Genomic DNA, 15,743 nt, shown 5'->3' on the forward strand with positions numbered 1-15,743 from the left:
GCTCAGCGGCATAAGCGCCTGCCTTGAAAGCAGGCAGTCGTGAGTTCGATCCCTGGTACCGATAAAAAGGAAAAAGACAAAAAAAAAAAAAAAAAAAAAAAAAAAAAAAAACAAAAACAAAAAAAAAAACAAAAATGTATATAGACACAAAATTAACGACCAAGACATAGATTTAAATTTGAACAAATCATTCTTCATTCAGCTGTTTTGTTTGGCTTTATTTGTTGAGTTTAGTTTTTTTTTATTGAGACAAGCTTTCTGTATGTATATCAGCTGGATTTGAACACCCTATAGAGCCTAGAATTGGCCTGACCTCACTGATGCCTTCCTGTCTCGCCTTTTGAGTGCTGGGATTATAGATATGCAGCACCACACTTTGCTTTTGATTCAGATTTGTAGGAGAGAATTTAAGATATCGCAAACCTGGGGTCTCAAGCTTCCTTTGAGAAATATATGTATGATCCTTTAGGAGGCGGTGATCTTTGAGGATGTGGTTGTGAACTTCAGCAATGAGGAGTGGAGTTTGCTGAGTCCATTCCAAAAGAACCTCTACAGAGATGTGATGGGTGAAATCTTTAGGAACATGGCTGCAATAGGTAAGGATGAAATCTTTTTTGGCACTCATGCTGTCAGAATATTGTTTGTTGCTCATTAGTGCTGTTTTGTTAAAAAGAATATGAAAATATTTTTAAAAATAGCTCAGACCTGGACACATTATATCATAAATCTAAACAAAATCTATTAATTTGTATGTATTACTCAACTGAGTCCTGGTATTTCTATGTCTACAATTCAGGAGGACTTGGGGATATCCAGGAAGCTGAAAAAGAATGCAAAATTTACTGGAGATACTTAAGGTAATTCACACTCACAAGGAGAGGAATGTTCTTGAGTAATTAGTGAGTCAGCAGAAAAATGACCACCAAAGAAATGAGGCACCATTCAATTTAATGTCAGTAATATTCTCCAAAGATGTATAAGCTAGTGTATATATGAGGGAATTAAATCATGAAAATGTATGACATTGCATATAGATCTGTATGAAAGGCATAAACTTTGAGTTATGACATTCTGCCTTCAGTTTTTCTACCCATATATACATGTGAATACAACACATTCATTATCTAACAATTGCTAAGATTGCAATAGAATGTGAAATAAAACTGAGTGCTCATGTTTCCAAGCTATGCACTAGACAATAGGCGATTCTGACTAATATTCTTAGTAGGCTTGTGGAATGTTAGTGCACTCATTTTGAATATCAGTATGCAGTTGTCTCTAGAAATTGATCCCCTCATACTTGTCCTGGATATTTTTAAAATCTCAAAATCTGCATAAAATACTGATACATGCTTAGTCATATACAAAGCAGATCAAGTTATGACAGATCAGGCCTTGAAGCTTATCTATCTATCACTGGATTTGTGGAGAAGGAAAATTTTAATAGACTCTCTGTGATTTTACATTCTTGTAAACCCAGCACACTAGGGTTTGCAAATCTGTTTGCAGAATGGCAATTTCAAGTTCAAACTTCACAGCTTAATGATCTATGAAAATCTGTTGAAATAGATTTTTAAAAAGCTATAGATTTATGCTAATATCTGTTGCTCATTCCCAGCCCAGAATGGAAAAAATGTGTTATATATTGTCAAAAAATAAATAATATAATGTCATTTGCCATAAGAATTAGATGGGTCTTTCACGCATCAATTCAGTGAAATAACTCAGCTATAAAACCTAAAAGGTCACTGGCTTTCTTTTAGAGGAGAAACCAAAATACAAAATGTGGAAAGAAATGAAACAGAGTTGTTAGAGTAAAGTAAGACTGACCAGATGGAAAAGGGAACTACAAGTTAAGGACAGAAGGAAGATTGAGATGGGGAAACATATGAGAATAATGTGCATGTGATACATATATGTACCCATTCCCAAAGTGAAGGTAAAGATTATGCATTTCAAAGTACCAACTTTTAAGATTTCCAAATGTGTACCAGTCTTTTGGGAATGGTTGTTTTCAACATATCTTACAAGGCCATTCTGTTGCTTCTTGGTCAGAATTTCTTAGCAGGCATTAAAAACAGAACTTGATATTAATGCAGTCATTAAACGGAGACCAATTTCACAGTGAATTTTTCTTTTTTTAAATTTAATATAAGGAAAGATTAAATAAGACAAAATAAGTAGAAATAATACTGCATTCAAAGTGAAAAAAAACAGTAACAAATAGCAAGATGATGATTACGAATGCTGATCATAGAAATAGTCATGAAATACAAAAGTGAAACATATCAAGTGGGGATTCAAACAATGAGACTGCAAACAGTTTTGTTCAACTCTCGAAAAAAGCTTAGTAATATGGTTATAAATCCTATATGTGATTTTTTCTTTCCAGAAATGACAAGCTAGGGAAATATTATGGACATACACCTTGGAAGCAGTGTAAAGAAGTATTTCTTTGTACTGCAGAAGGTAATGTGAATGTGAAAGAAAAAGAAACACACCACGATGTTCAGATCCATGAAAAATATTGCAGTGGAGAGAAACCCTATGTATGTAAGCAATGTGGGAAAGCTTTTACCAGACCTGGACATTGTAAGGCACATGAAAGAATTCACACTGGAGAGAAACCATATGTATGTAAGCAATGTGGGAAAGCTTTTACCAGACCTGTATATTGTAAGGAACATGAAAGAATTCACACTGGAGATAAACCATATGTATGTAAGCAATGTGGGAAAGCTTTTAACATACGTGCAAGTTATAAGGTTCATGAAAGAATTCACAATGGAGAGAAACCATATGTATGTAAGCAATGTGGGAAAGCTTTTAAAACACAGGGAGATTGTAAGAATCATGAAAGAATTCACACTGGAGAGAAACCCTATGTATGTAAGCAATGTGGGAAAGCTTTTAACACATGTGCAAATTGTAAGGTTCATGAAAGAATTCACACTGCAGAGAAACCTTATGTATGTAAGCAATGTGGGAAATCTTTTACCAGACCTGATCGTTGTAAGGAACATGAAAGAATTCACACTGGAGAGAAACCCTATGTATGTAAGCAATGTGGGAAAGCTTTTACCAGACCTGATCGTTGTAAGGAACATGAAAGAATTCACACTGGAGAGAAACTATATGCATGTAAGCAATGTGGGAAAGCTTTTAACACACGTGCACATTGTAAGGTTCATGAAAGAATTCACACTGGAGAGAAACCCTATGTATGTAAGCAATGTGGGAAAGCTTTTAACACAAGTACAAATTGTAAGGTTCATGAAAGAATTCACACTGGAGAGAAACCATATGTGTGTAAGCAATGTGGGAAAGCTTTTAAAACACAGGGAGATTGTAAGAAACATGAAAGTTCACATTCAATATAAAACCAGTGTATATAGGCATCATGAGAATGGTTTCAGCAGAGGTATATATTGCATAATGCATGAAAATCTTCACACTGGGCAGAAAACTTACATATGTTAGGAATGTGGGAAAGGTTTCTGCAGAAATGCTCATTGTCCAATACATTATAAAATTTGCATGGTTGAGAAACCCTGTGTGTATGTGAAGAATGTGGGAAAGCTTTCACCACACATGGATTTTGTAAAATACATCTATGACTTCACACTGGTGAGAAAGCCTATGTGTATAACAATGTGGAAAAGCTTTTACTGCATATAGTCATTGCAAAACACATGAAAGAATTCACACTGGGAAAAACCACTGGCTATGTAAGCAAGTGGAGACACTTTCAGCAGCCAGATTGTAAGGGAAATACATGAAAAAAACTCACACAAGAGATAAATCCTATGTGTTATGGGAATACTCTCAGCATACTTGATCATTGTTACATATCTGAAAGAGCTCACTAGGCAGAGATGATATGTGGATTACCAATGTGAGAAATATAGCAATCCATGTTTCTTGTTAAATACATAGAAAATGCATCACTGTTCAGACAGTTTAGATCTAAGTTTACTTTAAAAATCCCAAGGAGACCTGAAGAAATAATCGATACAGAAGTTAGATGTCAATATTTCTTCACAAATATTCCAGAAATGACAAATCTGTGGTGGGGCTCTCCTTAGGTGCACATGTTGTATGGTTTTCAGTTAATCACTTGTACCTCTCTAGATTTATTAATCTAGATGTTTTTGAGCTTCAACATGACATCTTGTAATTAAACATGCTAAACTGAAATGGGCTTTTCACTTTCAAGTATGGATAGTGCCTCCATACTTAATATATTGTCTTTAGAAGTTAAATTTTGTATTTTCTGAATTGTAATGTTGTTTATTTAAAGAGAAAAAAAGTGTAGAAATAATACAGAATTTCAGAAAAATAAACAATAAGAAATCACTAGTTGATTAGTATTATATTGTCATCTTAGAAGTAGTTGTTCAAGTTACAAATTTAAAGCATACAAAGTGATATTCAAATAATGACACTGTCATGGTTCACCTCAATGATCCACCAAAAAGTTATTAATATGCCTATCTGTCCTACACACTTTTTTTTCTTAAAGAGGGTAAGATTAATCATAGCAAAACAGAGCAAAACAGTTCATAAGGAAACAAGTTAAGGAAACACAGATTTCAAAGCAAGTCCACTGGAAATGTTCACTTTCTATTTTACTGTCTCTAGTTTTTTTCCAAATAGTTGTTCCCATCCTCACACACATTGAATATATACTGAATATTATAGAACTAATCAAATAATTACAGGATGATGCAAGCTTTTTTGATCTTCAAGACTGATTTGGGGGAAGTCGATAATGACTACCATAATGTCTGTCATGGTCTTTGTAGTAGCTGTCTTTATCTTTATGTATGCTGAAATGGAACATAAGAGACTAGACTAATATCACTGTGAACAGTGAATAATAGTAGTCTGAGAAGGAGAAAGGTGAGGAATTGCCTAAAAAAAGAAGGCAGAGGACATAGTTAAAAGTGTATCAGGATTTAAAAGCTACAGTAGTCTTGTTGCTCTGTATAGTTTGGTTATATTTTGTTCTGGTCTGTCTACTCATATTAGATTTGAGGGCACAGAGAGATAACCCAAAAATAGCAGGTTATACCATGGTAATTATCCTTAATTTCCTATTAACTAAAACTGAATCCCTATATTACTTACATTGTCTTCTATGACTGATCTTCTTTGAAGCTGGATTATTTCAATGTTATTTGGCCTTGACTGATTTTATTCACATTTGATATGCTTGCTGGTATCAAGTTCAAGAGCAGAGGCAACTACTCTGAAGATGACAAGGTGTAAAAGATATCCATTGGTGGGCTGGGGATTTAGCTCAGTGGCTTAAGTCACCTGCCTGGCAAGTGTGAGGTCATGAGTTTGATCTCCAGAGCCAAATAAATAAATAAATAAATAAAAGATATCCATTCCAGGTTTGATTATTTGTTTAATTAAAGAGAAGAAAGGAAATAAAAAACAAAGCAGTAAAAGGGTACAAGTAATACAGAATTTCAAGAAAAAATACAGTAAGAAATCACTGGTTAATAGGTTACATATTGTCATTCCTAGGGTTATTTCCAAAAGATGAAAAATATTAACAAAAGATGAGAAATATAAAATAAAAAGTGGCCTTTATTCTGAGAACACGGAGGGAGATGACAGGCACCCCCACCGCTGGCGTCCAGTGATCTCCCTGGCGGACACGTGGCATGGGGGCCTGTAAATAGGCTTGGTTTGGGGTGGAACCTAAGGCGGGCATTAGGGATACACAGGTAGTCCATTGGTCTTAGGTTTGGCGCCCTATGTAAATTTCCATGGATGGGAAGATGGCATCACATGTAACTTCCTAGGGCCAGGGGAGATGGGGCTTCCTGCTTCCAGTTGTGGCTTTCCTGGCTACAATGTCCTATCTGGGCCAAAACCCTATCAGTCATCTTAGAAACAGTTGTCCAAATTATAAAATTAAAGCATATAAAGTGGACATTCATACAGTGAGATTGCAGAAGGTTCTGTTCAGTTATCCAACAAAAGCTCAGTAATATGATTTTCCATCCTACACACTCAAGCATGCAGTTATATCCCTTAGACCACCTTCCTTTCCTCTCTTTTTTTACAATAACAGTTACACGTTTTGAGTTTTTTTACTCCCACAGTTCTTATTACATTTTTTTGAAGAGAATAAATCCTAACATGACTAAATAAAACAGAGACAGTTAGAAAAGAAGGATGGGCATAGTACATGATGCAAAAATATGATCAAAAATGGTTACCATGGTGTCTCTTGCTATTTTTAAAAAGAGTTGCTATATCATCAGGTATAATAGAATTGATCAAAACCGTACAGAACAAGACCAAAAAAACCTACACTGGAAACCTTGCAAGACTTCAAAAGAAGATAATAGTCAAACTATAATGGGCCATCATAATAAATCTTATGGCCTTCAAAGTGGTTGTCTATACGCTCAAACTTGATATTATCAAACAAAATAGAATATAGTAAAATCAGACAGAAAAAGATGTGGAGAGCAATACTGGGGTTCAAATCAGGTTAATAGGAAAACTAATAGTTACTATAATATATCCTGCTATTTTTAAATTTAGTTTTCCTTTAATTGAAAAAAATAAAAAAGTTTAATTTAAAAAAAGGGTGGAGATTGAGATAAAAGAGGATATTGTAATAGAACAACACTGGTCAGAATGGAACAATTTAAGCATAATTGTGTTTCACTCCCAGATAATCTAACATAATAGTAGTCACCATAGTGCCTCATTCCTTGAATTATTTGAGTATAACTTCGTATACAATAGCATCAAACATATCAAGACAGTGTGAAGCCATTCAACAGAATGAAAGAATTACAGGGTATTTAGAACCAGTTGACAGAAAACGAACAATGGTTTCTATATTATCTCCTTGCCTATAAAATTTTTCTTTATACTATCACATATAGTAAAATATAGTAAGATACAACATGTTAAAACCAGTGGATACAGTTTGTTAGAGAGGGACCATTCTTGCACCACTGAGATTGAGTCCAGTGTTGATCATGTTGGTTAATTTTGAATATGCTGGTGAGATAACATTGCAAACATTTAGCTGAACACTTTTGTTTATGTTTGGTAGGAATATTAGCCAACAGAGTGTTTTCATTTATATTATTTTTAACACATTATTGTCTGGCTTCATTCTCAGGATAACTTTAACTTTGTCACTTAAAAGAAGTTGGTGGTGGGTTTTTCTTCAACTTCATCAAAGAACTGAAAAAAAATCAGTATTTATTCTTTATTATATACTGGATAAAATTCACCAGTGCACTTTTTGTATCCCAGCTTTGTTGTTGTTATTAAGAAGCTGTGATTTTTACCCATTGCCTGTGCTCCTTATTGCTCTGTTCATCAGACTGTTTCCTTCTGATGCATGTGGCTGGGGACATCAATGGACACCACATATCCATTAAGGGTCACATCTCATTTTACTTACGAATGCTTCCATTTATATTGTATCTTCAAACTATCTCTATAATATATAATTTTGTGAGTAACTCCTTTCAGTTACTCAGTTTTTAATGCACACTCTTGTACGGTTTGGTTAATGCTGGAGGAAACTGGGGCTGGTGAGGGCCTGGTCTCTTATTTAAGGCTTCATACTCTGACCTGCCTGCAGTGTCCCCATCTCCTGACCTGCTCCCTGTAAACACCTGTCATGCTCCATAACTATGGTGAGTCCATATGTGGCAGTTCAGATCTGCATCTGGGTGGAAAACATTCAGTCAAGTTGGGCTCTGTAACAGACTGACCTCATACAGAGCTCCCCTGAGTGAGAGAGGGGGCCTCAGGCATGTAGGGAAGAGCTCTGGAACCATTCCAGCTCTCTCCTGTGCAGCGTACAGTGTGTGATGCTTTCCTGAGAACTTACTGATGGATGAGGAGGCCTGCACCAGGCCGTTTTAAGCCATGGTGTCCTACACCTCTGCCTGGACCATCTGTCTGACTTTAGATCTTCACATAGATCTGAGCAGACTCAGTCTTCCTCTACCAGGCTCTGTCTCTATGCTGAGGTTTCAGGTGAAAAATCTGAGATCCTCAAATTAATCTTATATATATTTAACCTGGAGATTCCACTTCTAACAGTCATTATAAAAATGAGATTGACAGACACTGCATTCTCTTCTTAATCAGTTAAGATGTGGACTGTTAGAAACCATGAATGTTCCACAGCACAGCTGCTGTGTTAATTATAAATTACAGCCACTGAAAATGCTGAAAGAGTTCCATGTCCTAGGCCATGTCCCTGATCTTTCCTGAGATTGAAGAGAGCTTGTGTCCTGGCTCTCCACCCAGCAGTGAAGAGACACAGGCCTGCACAGCAGGTGAGGACAGGAGAGAGGAGCTGGTCAATGGCAGACCTCTCATCCTGGGAGGGATGCCTTTATGGTTGTTCTATTTTATTTTCCATTCCATTATTTATAGTGTTCCACTCAATATTTCTTCTCTTCTGTTCAATTCACTTAAGAATAAATAGTTGGTATTTTCTTGAATAGGTGAGTGGATTTGGATGACTTAATATTCTTTTATTTGTAATGTTGGATACGCATATAGAAGAACATTAAAGCTTCACTTTATAATTATATAAAATAAGGAGTCTTTTTATTCAGAAAGGCAACACATCATTCATGACTAACTTTTAAACCCCCAACACATGAAGCCATGCAAATCCCGCTGTGGTGGGTGTCCTGCCCTCCCTACCTGAGAAGTCACTGTGCTCATCTGTGTCTGGTAGAGGACACCTAGAATCTTCTTCAGAGTCTCTTTTGCCAGCAAGGAGGACTTGAATCTACCTGTGCTGAGGCCAAGCAGGGAGTGTGCAGCATGCAAAAGAGCCCAGCACCTCCTGAATTACACACACTTCCACCACTGCATCCATGGTGCAGCCCTGCAGGCCCAATAAGGCAGAGCCATGAGGGTGCACCAAATACTCTGCCACCTCAGCCCCAGGGGCCTCAACTTCTGGGTCCAGGCCTCAGCCTTCACCAGGCTCCAGGCTGTGCTATGGATTAGACATTTATAGTGGGCCAGACACCCCATCAGTGCCTTGGCACTAAGTCCGTTTTCCACAGTGACCCTTCTATTCTGCAAATTTTGATCCTTTCCTTTCTAAGTGAAGCTGAGGCATTGGAGACAAAACCCCACACATTGGCATTATTTTTGTTTTTCTTTCTTTTCCTCCTCCTCCTCCTCCTCCTCCTCCTCCTCCTCCTCCTCCTCCTCCTCCTCCTCCACCTGCTCCTACTATTTCTTCTTCTTCTTCTTCTTCTTCTTCTTCTTCTTCTTCTTCTTCTTCTTCTTCTTCTTCTTCTTCCTCTTCCTCTTCATATTTGTCTTCTTCTTGGTTTCTTTGATGCGTCAAATACTTATTTAGAGGTGTGTTTTGCCAAAAAACTTTCCTTGTCTTTTCACACCCCAGTTAACTGAAGTTTTTACAGATTTTTGCTGCAGTTCACACCCGATGTGTTTGAACACTCAGAATCCATTCTGCAGCTTAGTAGAATGAGTGAAGCAAAGCAGAAACTGAACTTGGGGATGTTACTGTGCCTTCCAACACTCCGACTCATATCATTTTCCCTCAAGAATATGGGCTTCAGTAGCAGCTGAGTCTGCCACAGACAAAATGAGTTTCCTGCATGTATATCACACAATCTCAATTCCTCTCAAGCATATTGTATCAGGTTTCTTATGGCCAAACTTGAAGAATTATTTCCAGTACATGAGAGGCTGCCACTGGTCCTGAAATCATGATGGAACTTTTTAAACACATAGTCTGATCTACACATAGTCTGGGGAGAGAAGCTAAGAGAGGCAGAGATGGCTGTCACAGATACAAACACCTCAAAATTGTCAATCAACAGCAGTAACAAGTGGGAACCAAGCTGCTGAGCTTTCATAATTGGGTGAGGGAATCATGTGGTGGATTGTGCCCTGGGTTTACTGAGGCACTTCAGTAAATCTAGGTTACTGCATCGATCCCCCTTCCTTCAGTGCAATACAAACAGAAAGTCTTGCACATGCATCATTTATTTGCAATTTTTCTATTGCAGTTACAAATCCTTTATTCCTGAGAGTCTACATCTCTGCCATAGCAGACCCACCAAGGGTCATTACCATCATGTCTTGTAAAGGATCAGTTTATTTATGCAAAACGCAGAGTGGTGTTCTCAGACTTGATTTTCCAGACTTGTGCATTTTCAGTCATTTCTTGAAGGGAAGCTAAACGATTTAGTTTGAGTACACTTCAAGTGTGTTGCTGTGCTTCAGTGTGACATCCTTGCTGCCAGACCTGATGAAGGCAATAAATAGGATCTGCGGGAGGTTTAGTTCCAGAGGGACACACTTTGCACAGCTGTGTCAGGCAGGGCTGACCCTCACCTGACCACCCAGGCATCCAAATGCCCTTTCCCAGTGCTGTCCCTGGCTTTGGGAGGCACTGGATTGCTAAGGAGATTCCCAGTGCACTGACTGGCCCAGGGAAAACATTGTCATGCCATGAGCTTGTCATCCTTAACCCTGAAGCTCTGTGGCCCTGGGGCCAGGGCAAGGTTCCCCCCAGCTGCAGTGAACAGCATCATCCAGACAACTCCCCTGTGGACACTCTACGTGGAGGCTAGCAAGGGTCCCAGTTCATTCCTGCTTCCAAGATTAATGTGAGTCAAACTCTTGAATATTTGTGCAACATTCTGTGTGGCAGAAAACTCTATTCTTAGTCCTAGGAGTTCTAGGGAAGGCTGTTTAGAGCTTGGATGGGAGCTACGAGATTGGGCTGTGCTCTGCCCCCCATGTCTTTCCCATTGTTGTTCAGCATCTGCCTTAAAATGTGTCATTGGTTGGGGAAACAGCACATTTCAGGGATGTGTCCCTGCATGTATCAGGTTTAGGAGGCTCAGTGTTTTGTGTGCTTGTTGGCCCTGGTGATTCCCTTTGAGTTAGAAGAATTTATCATTTCCCTCACAAAATGGACTCATGAGACCTCTTTCATACTTCTAATAAAAACCATCTATCTGACTACTGGTTGTAAAGAAAGGTTTTCTGTTGTGATGTTTGCATTATTGTCATTTTTCAAATGCAATTAATCAGCCCTTTGTAGCTCCCTTTATATCACTGAAATCATGGAAAACATTTTCCGACATGAAAAGATGAGTACATACACAATGGTCTCTACATTTTGCCTATAGACTTTGTCTATCTGTGGTTTTCTCTTCTGTCAAACAGCAATAGCATCCAGCCTCCTCCAGGAATGTTTGTCCAAACAGAATCTGATGCACTGATATGAAATACTCAGGTTAGTAAATCACAGTGAGAGAAAGGTCAGCAGTGGGTGGGGACTAGCAGGAGAGACCAGGGGTATGGATGGGTCCAATACTGAGCAGAAAGCTGGAACTATACAGATGTACAGATTTAGATTGTGCCAATTGACAATGTGCTTACCTGTGACTCAACTGAACATGTGGAAACTAATGAAATCTTAACTTAAAATTAAATTATCTTAGAATTTAATGTTTCAAAGAACTATAGATTTAAGAGTAGAAATGAAAACTGAGAAAAATAGAAGAGGCAAAGTGAAGGGGAAATGAAGGGCCGGTACTTTGCAAGACTTGAGCTCTAAGTGGAGCTGAGGACACCTGCCATGGAGCCAGTGACAGACTTGCCTTGGAATTCCACCAGACTGGGTATCTGACCTTGATTTTCAGGTTGATCTCAGAGCTGGTGAGGTCATTGGAGGTGAGGCTGGAACAAGATCTATAAGGAGACCTTGCGCTCAGTCCGGTACAAGCCCTGCCTTAGAAAAATCCCCAAATGTCCTTGCTCCTTGCAAGCCCCATAGCCTCCCAGGGCCTGTCATCAGGGACAGCTCTGTGTACTAATGCACCACAGGAAACCTTCCTATTTTGCCTCACTCCACTCACTTCTGCATACCTCTGTGTTGCAGGAGGCCCCATGTCTGACAGTCCTTCTCCCTCTAAAGTGTCCCATGACCTCCTCAGAAACCAACAGACCCAGGCCAATTCATTCTCACTGTAGTTCTGATTTTCAGTGAGCTAGGCTTGGCCCAACTCAATCAGATTTGGTTGGGCTGGTTGTCCCACCTTTCTCAGCAGCACGTGCCAGGAGCCACGAAAGGAAACTCTGACTCCTGAGGAAGACAGTTGTAAGCGGCACTACAGGTCTGGCCTCCCTCCCAAACTGCCCTCCCAGTGTATCCTGTGCACTAACCATAATCAGCCCTCACTTGCTGACAGAGTTCCCTGGACAGTGCTGTGACCACCTGTCCTCCACTCTTCAGGAAGCATGAAATGCAACTCCCTTTTCCACCCTTGTGGCATATTGCCTCTGTGAGAAAGAGGGTGGAGTCTGCAGTGTAACTTTAATCATGGGTGCTCAACAGGGTGCTGCTCTATAACTATCTGAAAAGTGAGTGGATAGTGGGAGTGCTTCCTGCCTGCCTTTCCTCCACCTTCAGTTCATATATGGATGCATCACCCCATTCTGTGTGCCTTCATGGGTCTCCCCTTCCCCTATTCTATGTCCATGTGTACAGAGGCCAAGAATTAGGGACACTCACAGTAAGGTGGGTAGTACCTGGTCAGTTCTCCAGGGTGACTGTGTGGCCTTCATAATATGGAAGCACAAGAGACCATTGTTTGCATCTGCTCTGGTCATTGAATCATGGTCAGTGCCTGGTACACTGTTGATTTAAGGTACCCACCAGCTCCCTCCCTGATATCTGTGTGGAACTGGGTCATCTGGCATCACCCAGAGATTCTTGCTCTGGATACCATGGAAGCACATGGAATGACTGCCCAGTGTCCTTCAGAGTGAAGACAACAGCTCCACCCAAGTGATGGATCCTTGGCAAGAGGCCAAGCTTTCCCATGGGAAAGGAAAAACCACAATGAATCCAAGGTGCCCAGTCTGAGCAGACCTAGTTTTAGACCCACTCCTCCTTCCTACTTTCCTTGTCGACTTAGACAAGACACAATGCCTCTCAGTTCCTTTCCAGTGTGTCCTCCGGAACTATGGCATCTGCTTCCTAGGGACATCATCAGAGGTGAGAGATGACACTTTTAAAGCTTGTGGGCTGGTGTCATGTGTACACAGTATACAGAATTAGAGGTCACTTCCATGAAGGGGTGGAAGGGAGGTGAACACAGTGCACACAGGCCTGGTTCCTGCTGTATGGTGGTGGAGATCACACTCACCTCCTGGACATGTTTCCCTGGTGGCATCATGAGGGGCAGAAGTTCATTAGATCAGCCATCATTATGTTCCCTAAGCATCTCAATTTCTTCTATGTACTGGTGTTGTGGCCTCAAGTCAGGACTTCACACAGGCTAAGAAAGCACTATGGATGCAGATGCACCCTCAAAACCTACCAGCACTGTGGCTACATTTGTGAGTCAGCACACCCATGGCAAGGGTGCTCAACTGCTGACAGCTAACCTTCTGATGGCCACCTCCTGAGTAGCTCATTCCTTGAGCGTGGTTTGTTCTGGTTTGTGTTAGCCAGGCTGAAATTGAGCCCAGGTCCTCAGGCATGGTAGGCAAGTGCTCTGTCTTGAGCTCTCTCCCCAATTCCTTACTTGTTCTTAATAACACAACATGGCAGATGTAATGGGATGTGACTATCAAGGTTCACTCATAAAATGACTGTGACCAACCTCCTGCTCTCTCCCTTCTCTGTTCTTCCTTCCTTCCTCTCTGTTTCATTCCGTCTTCCTCTCTAAATCTCTGACTATCTCTGCATTTTCCCTGAGGAGAGGCTGACTCTTTGCAGAGAAAAAGGTTAACAGACAGAGGAGACATCAGTCCTCCAACCTAACTGAATTCCTGCCTGTCAGCAAGAGAGAGAGAGCCTGAGAACAGATTCTGCCACAGCAGTGTTTCCACTGAGCCTGCAGCCTGGTCAGGAGAAAATATGGTGTATCCTGCAGCAGCACCTCCTGAATTCCTGACCCATAGAACCTGAGAGAACTGAAGTTTACATGTTGTACCTAAATTTGCAGCCATGCAACCATCAGTGTTCACTGGTGCGCTACAGCAGATGTGCGGTTCTTCCCCACCTCTGTCCCTCGCCCACTCCTCCCCTCCCTTATTCTCACCAGGCCTTCTGTTCTCCCTTCTCTTCTCTTTCTTGACTAAAAAAAATTGACTTTGAATCTCTAAATGGTTGGTCCTCTATTCTGCCACACAGACTCAACTCTGTACAGCATTAGGGCCTGCATGTCTCAGGTTTAGGCATCAGTTCCATCTCAGTGAGGCTGTTCAGATGCCCCCATGTAGTGACCTTGATCTCTGTGTGCCCTTGCTTCATTGGGAGATAGCTCTGGGTCTTCTCTTCCACTACATTCTGCAGTGATTTGTCCCTCTCTTCCAGCCTTCCAGTTTCTGGGTGGCCAGTGACATATTGTCCTGTTCTGTGTTGGTGCCAGCCTAGTTCAGCCCAGGAATAAGGTGAGAATTTGAGGCATGTAGATTGAATGAATCATATCACTTTTCCTTTGAGCTACTCAGTGGGTGCCCATGGAATCACTATGTGTTCGTGTGTGTGTGTGTGTGTGTGTGTGTGTGTGTGTGTGTGTGTGTGTTGTGTGTGTGTGTTTGTGTGCATTTGTGTGTATATCCCTTGGGATGCTGCTTGAAATCAGTCCCATATGTTTAGGCTCAGGTCCCAGGAGCCTGTGGGCTGCTTTTCTAATGCCTATGGGAGTGGGATGGGTCTTGTGCTAAGAGGTTTTTCTCTTTTGGACTTCTCCCCCATCCTCTTTACTCTGCCCATGTCCTGTGCCTTGGGCCTGGCATTGTCCCTCTCTGGGCACTGGTTGTGAAATGTCCATTGGGAATGGAATAACACACATAGACCTTTACTGTGGAGATTCTAGCATGCTTGGGTGTGAGACACTAGAGTGTCACGTGGGGTTCTCTTCACCTGGGCACTGTCCCCATATATACATGCCTGTAATTTGATACCATCCCTACTAAGACCATCATCTTCAGGTTACCTCACATTGTCATTGTCACATGCAGTCTAGTGGGCAGGGCAAGGCCTGGACATACAACTCACCACTCCCTGTCACTGATGCCTTGCCCCAAGCCTATGACACATTATAGGCCTACTTGGTTCAAAGACCATGGGAAAACTTTCTACCATCCATCGAATTCAGGACCTACACCTTAGCTCATACTGGGACACCCACATGCTCAGCTATTTCTTTGTGGGAAACCTAGTGGCTGCTGAATCAGTGACCTAACCTCTCCTGCTGCCCAGGCCCAATGGCTGCAAAGTGCAGCAAGTACTTGGGGGAATAACTTCAGCCTGGAGCATTTATAGCATGGAGCAACCAATCAGCTGGCCTCTGTGAAGGCTACATGGGTTTACACCATGACACAGCAGATCTGTGATTGAAGACCTCACCCCAGGCCTGAGGAGTCATGGAGAGCTCTTGGGTCCCCACCATCTACCCCAGTCTGGCCAGGAGCCTGGTGGATACGAGTTTTGGGCTGGTTTTTACTACCTGGGACTTGATGCCTCTGCTGTTTGACCATTATGTTTCTTTTCTTATGAACACAGCCCATTCTTAATTGGGCTGTGTTCATGTGTTTTGTTCTTTGAACTACTGGATAAGAACTAAAAGTTATAGGTGGTGACATGCTGAGCCAGACTTTCCGTAAATTTACTCTGTCCAGAGACGGGGACATAGGCAGCCATATTCATGACATTGCATGGA

The 15,743-nt window shown here is 40.8% G+C and overlaps 1 protein-coding gene across 1 annotated transcript in view; it reads left to right on the forward strand.

Annotated features, from left to right (window-relative positions):
- Positions 1–4,225, forward strand: part of LOC134474476 (zinc finger protein 709-like) — a gene marked incomplete at its 5' end in the record, with an annotated part of 57,507 nt that extends 53,282 nt beyond the window's left edge. Inside the window, 2 exons of the mRNA XM_063242646.1 lie at positions 2,598–3,326; positions 4,217–4,225. Coding sequence (XP_063098716.1) covers positions 2,598–3,326; positions 4,217–4,225 — 738 coding nt within the window. The remainder of the gene's footprint in view (positions 1–2,597; positions 3,327–4,216) is intronic.
- Between the last annotated feature and the right edge of the window lie 11,518 nt (positions 4,226–15,743).

This window comes from Cavia porcellus, unplaced genomic scaffold (assembly GCF_034190915.1).
Source record: "Cavia porcellus strain 051 isolate PalLab524CR breed Dunkin Hartley unplaced genomic scaffold, mCavPor4.1 scaffold_32, whole genome shotgun sequence".
In the NCBI taxonomy this organism is placed as follows: domain Eukaryota; kingdom Metazoa; phylum Chordata; class Mammalia; order Rodentia; family Caviidae; genus Cavia; species Cavia porcellus.